The 5684-nt window shown below is 32.9% G+C and overlaps 1 protein-coding gene across 2 annotated transcripts; it reads left to right on the top strand.

Annotated features, from left to right (window-relative positions):
• The first annotated feature begins 935 nt into the window (after positions 1-935).
• On the top strand, positions 936-2525 carry LOC111884995 (uncharacterized). 2 transcript variants are annotated; one of them, XM_023881298.3, is made up of 4 exons: positions 936-1094; positions 1303-1421; positions 2018-2094; positions 2234-2525. In XM_023881298.3, exons 1-4 carry the CDS (start codon positions 956-958, stop codon positions 2382-2384), a joined length of 486 nt encoding a protein of 161 aa, XP_023737066.1. In that variant the 5' UTR covers positions 936-955; the 3' UTR covers positions 2385-2525. The 2 variants fall into 2 exon arrangements, with proteins under 2 accessions (XP_023737066.1, XP_023737065.1); XM_023881297.3 differs by having other exon boundaries at positions 2003-2094.
• Positions 2526-5684: the final 3159 nt, after the last annotated feature.

Genomic DNA, 5684 nt, shown 5'->3' with positions numbered 1-5684 from the left:
ATTTTAATTAAATAAAAGGTAAAAAAAAAAAGTAAAAAGGTAATCTTATATGGTATATGGGTGAGAGACAAACAATGAAAGAAATTGAAACCATAGAAACCATCTATGAGACCGGAAAAAAAAATTATGGACCAAACTTAATTGATATTTCTGAAGATTACTCTATTTATTATAATATTTTGGTGTATTTGTTGTTTTTGAACATTGATTAAATATATTCCTATCAAATAAACAACAATTTAATAAATCTCTACAACTTTAACTATTGAAGTCATTTGTTCTTTAAATATATTCCCAAAACCTTACTTACCTTTTCGATTTTCTTAACTTTTGGACAAATACGAAAGACTTTGTTTTTAGTTGTATCAGTTATTGGTTATGTTTGGTGTACTAGCTGAAAAACTAGTCGTTACCTAAACAGCTAGCTGATAGATGAAAAGTTAGCTGATGGAAAATAACGTTTGGTAAAACTAGCTGAAAAACAAACCGAAAATATAAAATAACATAAAATAGCATTCAAAAGAATATGTTTTTATAATTAATTAAGGGGTATATTTGGAAAAATTTTAAAAAACTTTTTAAAAAGCTAGTCTATGTCGTTTTTTAAAAACTAGCTTATAAGTTATTTTTTGACTTATCAAATATGACAACTTAAAAAAACTCAAAAAATAAGTTAGCTTTGACACATCAAATACAGTCATAGTTTAACATTAAATCATCGTGACCTTGTATAAAAGTTTTGATCATCTTGAAAGGAAATATGATACAAGACGTGAAAAAAAAGTTTCTTTTTTTGTCACTTTGGATAATTCATAAATCTTGATTCCATGGCTTTATATAAAATCGCGCAATTTCAGTGCAACCTTCGTTGACGTAATATATAAGAATCTTAAAACAACCATGATATATAAATTAATGTCAACATCAATAAGTAAACCATTTATCACCCATTTTGATGCATAAAAGCTTTGTGTGCGTTTATGAACTATCATCAAGTTGCACTATATATACCATCACCACTCAAACTAGTATTTTGAAGGAAATGGGTTCTCTTATGGCAGGTTGGGACTCACCTCTTCGTGATCTTGAATCTGGTATATATGTTTTCATTCTCTTTTAACTATTTAGATCATATGTACTTATATATATTTATCAATGGACGAAATTTTATCATAAATATACCATGTAGTTGAAAGGTGAAGTATTTATTACTCGAATCCAAAGATTATCTTGAAAGAATCCTGTTTTACTTTCTTTGATTTTTATTGAGTTTTTGTTTTTTCTTTTGGGTTTTAACTGTAGCAAGGAACAGATCTTTAACGAAAGAAGATATTTCTGCTTTTTGGAGGTTGAAGAAGATAGAAGAGGAAGAACTTTTCTTTCTTAAAGCTTCTTATAGACTCTCAAAGGAAGATAATAAGGTGTGTATTAAAACTTTCATTTTTTTAAAAAATAATCAACATAATAATTAGAGAATTACAAAGAGCACCCCTTTGTTTATAGGAAGTAACTAAGATAAGTGTCAACTACAATGGCTTTTTTTGTGATTTTTTTTATTTATAATGATTATTGCACTATTTTCTATTAGTATGTTGGTTATTTCAAAACGACATAGAAAATAAACTTCAAATTTGTACTATAGTTGCCAAAAAAAATCTTGAGAAAGGAAAGTTATAATGTTCTCCTAGTAAAGATCCATCTAACAAGACCTATTAATACTTATGGTAAAAGTGAAAACTTATAAAATATGAGGTTTTTCTAACAAGATCTAGTAATTCTTGTATTAGAAGTGAAAGTGATAACATACCACAATTCATATTCTCTTAAATTTTACGTCAAACCCTCATGTTATTAACTCAATTGGTATCATTGGGTTAAAAAGTAAGGCCTAGCAACTCATGTAGTAAAAATGAAAACCCATAAACTAAAAGAGTGCAAACTATAAAATATGTTAAATTTATATGTTTCTCGTTTAATTATGATTTTTGTTATATTTTAATAGAAAGTAGTGTCTCAGGGGAGTGAGCCTCATCCTACAAGTCTTGATGTAAATGAAGAAGAAAATATGGAACCACTTTTGAAGAAACATGGCTGGTTTGTTTTTATTTTGATTTTTTATTTTAATCATTTTATAGTTCATACATGAGAAATCTTTTACGAATAAGAATTATTAACTAACTGTAAATTTAGCATATACTGATGTTAATTTTGGGATTTTACTTTTGTTATGTAGGTGGATTAGTAGTAAGTGGGCTTTTTTGAACGAACCACCGAAGATCTCATGGAAAGCATCATACAATTATGTTGCACAATTTCATGTTGCTCGTAAACACATTGATCATGACTTCAATCTCTCTCAGGTTACTGATGGCATTCGAGCTTAAATCCACAACATTTATAGAAGAATAATTGTTTTTTTCTTCTAAAAGTCATATTAATCTTCATTTATGGAATAAATAATTTATTTATATTTGAAAAACTTGTAATTTATGTATCTGTATATGTATATATAAAATTTGTGTGCACTTATGGTGTAAAAATCTCATTTACCCTATTTTATATAAGTTCTTTAATTTATCTACTTTTAATTAATCTATATCTTGTGTCTGTTTTTTATGATTTTGTTTTCATAACAAATATTTCTAGAAAGATGTACTAGAATAAAAATTATTATTATTATTATTATTATTATTATTATTATTATTATTATTGTTGTTGTGAGCCATTTTGTATTATTAACATATGATCAATTTGTTAAATACAATATTACATTATAATTGTAATACAGTATTACATTATCATTTTGTATTATTATTATTATTATTATTATTATTATTATTATTATTTATACTAATATATACATGTATGTGTATACGCAATAAACTATATATGTATGTAATTGTCTGCTAAAGATTCACACATTGTTCCAAATATATTATGTATATTCTTTTATAACTTAGTTATTCTATTTTTTTTTTAATTTAAGAGATTCTCGTGGCCACTTGTATATTTTTTTATAATTTAACAAAGTACTGATAGAACTTCTTGTCTTCTTCTTTATGTTTCCCGATAATGAGTGTCTCTTCATCCCTCATCTCTAGATTATTTGCATCGTCTAAAGAGATACCAATAATCGTGACAACAGTTGGGTTTATCAATTATCATGAAAGCGACATACGAACCATACATACTATACACTTCACATTTAATATTCTTTATTGTTATTAGATTATTTTCCCACACAATCCTCCTTTCTCATTAATCACAAATTCACAATATAAATAGGTCACAATCAAAGGATGGGCTGATCTAACAAAACACTGTGGGCCGAATACACATTAGGCCAATAATGACAAATACATATACTACTAGCAAAGAGGGTATTACCAACACACATTTTTAGCGACAGAAAAATTCATCGGAATCAGAGACGGAATACCGACGGATTTCCAACAAATTAAGCAAAATTATTTATATGCATGTTAGTGACGGTTTTCCGACGGTTTAGCAACACAATACAATTCTATTGGTAATCTGTTACAAATTACCGACGTTTTACCAATGGAAATCAAAAAAAAAAATCATTTCATTGGAATTCTATTGGTGAAATTCGATTTTCTTTTTTTAGTTATAAATATCAGGGGCGATTTGATAAATATGTTAATTAAAGAAAAAAGAACGCATCTACCAATTTTGCCCTACGTGTTCCCTCTTCTCTTTCTACTTCACACGATACCTCTTGTTGATTCCACATCTTTGAACTGCAACCAGCTGGCCACTACCCTCCGCCAACGACGTCACCGCATCCATCCCTGCCGGCAGCAAAGCCCTTCAGCTCTTCCAAATTCGTCGATCCAGGATACCTTCTTCCTCCCACTATCGGTGTAACACCCTGTTTATTTATTAGATAAATAAATAAATTAATGAACAAATGGTAGCCCTAAAATAAATAATTATATATCAAAGGATGATCTCGAGGAGCTAATTGTCACAAGTTTAGAAGATGGAGGTTAAAAGTGTAAAATCTGGATCTAATTTATAAATATTTATGAAGGCAAGGACTAATTGGTGATTTATTGGGACTTAATTGAAGAGATTTTGGAAGCTTAAGGGCTGATTGGTAAATTTTGGATCTTATTTGTAAGGATTTCAGAAGATGGGGTTTAAAGGGTAAAATATTGACTTAATTTGAAAAGAGATTGGGAAGGAGGGACCAAAGGTGTACATGGGGCAAAATTTTTATATGATCAGGTATTAAACCCGTTGCTTCACCATGCTAACCCTAACCCTAGAGCAAACCATCAGCCGCCACCTTCACTACTCCCCTTCTCCAGCCGCCGTCGTCGCGCCACCTGCCTCTTCACCATCAGAGCTTCATCGCCATTGTCGGGCGACGCGCGTAACCGAAGAAGAACCATCAAGAGCGGTCAAATGAAGCGGTATCGACTGGAAATCGGAGATGTTGTGGCCGCCATCCTCCTGCTTTCCGACGTCTCTTTGTCAGGCATTGTGTCTTAACCCCATAGGCGTCGACGCTACTCGTCTCCGTCGAATACATGGGTGCCGTCGGGCTCTAGGATTCAGTTGCTGCTGTTAATCGCCGATAGCCATCACTATGCCGCTAGTGTCGACGTTGCCTTCATCGTTCGTCACCAGGTGGTGGGGGGCAACGTTTGTTTGGGCGTAAATGTCGAGTATTGGTGTTGCGTATCGTGATTTCAGAGTTTCTATCGGCCGGAACCACCATGGCGGCCAACCATGGTGGCTGCCACCTTCTACCACCACCAGCCACCATAGGGTGGTTGTGTGTGTGTTTATGTTGTTTAGTGTGCGTGTTTATTTCGAGTTTTAGCATTGTAAAACGTAACTGGAAATGGAATAATGAGAAAGAAACTCAACCCACCACCTTAGGGCGGTGGATGCCGCCACCGGCCGCCATGTCGGGTGGCGGTGTGCTTGCCTTGTGAGTTTGATTCGTTTGAGGTGATTGAAACCCTAATGGGCTCAATGTAGCCTAATGGGCTTAAAGAAAACCCTAATGTGCTTAATCGTATTCTGGTGGGCTTAAGAGGCCCAATAAAGCCCTAATGGACCTAAAAGCCCAACAAATTGATAAATAGACTAGTATTTGGGTTGGAAACCCTAATGCCGATAAAACCTTAATTTTGAGAATTAATCTGGACACACGGGGATTATTTAATAACTTGAAATATTAAATAATAATCACGGGAAAATATTAATCTAAGCAATATTGGACTTAATGGATTAAGTCCTTAGAGGATTAAGTCCTTAATGGGCTAAGTGAGAAACACTTAACCCTAATCGCCATTTTATGTGAAACCCTAGTTTCACTTGGGCCTTGAGTTGGGCCTTTCGATTGGGCTTTGTTAATTGGTTTATTAATGGACCATCCAAGAATAATCAAATGGACTAGAGTAATTAGTTGGGCTTTAGGGTAAGGCCCATATGAAGGATTGGGCTAAATTTAGAAAATTGGGCCATAGTTTGGGCCTAGATGGTTGTATGATATTGGGCCCTTAGAATGAGACATGTTGGACGGGACTGAACAATTGGGCCTTAAGGGAAGTCCATGTAGAGGTTTGGACCCAATTTTCCGGGCCTTGGTCCATCATTAGACTTTTGGGCCTATGGTTTGGGCCTTGGGCTTGAATAAGCTAAGCTTG

This window comes from Lactuca sativa, chromosome 4, assembly GCF_002870075.4.
Source record: "Lactuca sativa cultivar Salinas chromosome 4, Lsat_Salinas_v11, whole genome shotgun sequence".
In the NCBI taxonomy this organism is placed as follows: Eukaryota; Viridiplantae; Streptophyta; class Magnoliopsida; order Asterales; family Asteraceae; genus Lactuca; species Lactuca sativa.
Note: the sequence above shows the minus strand (reverse complement) of the source record. Positions and strands in the feature narration are given on the sequence as shown.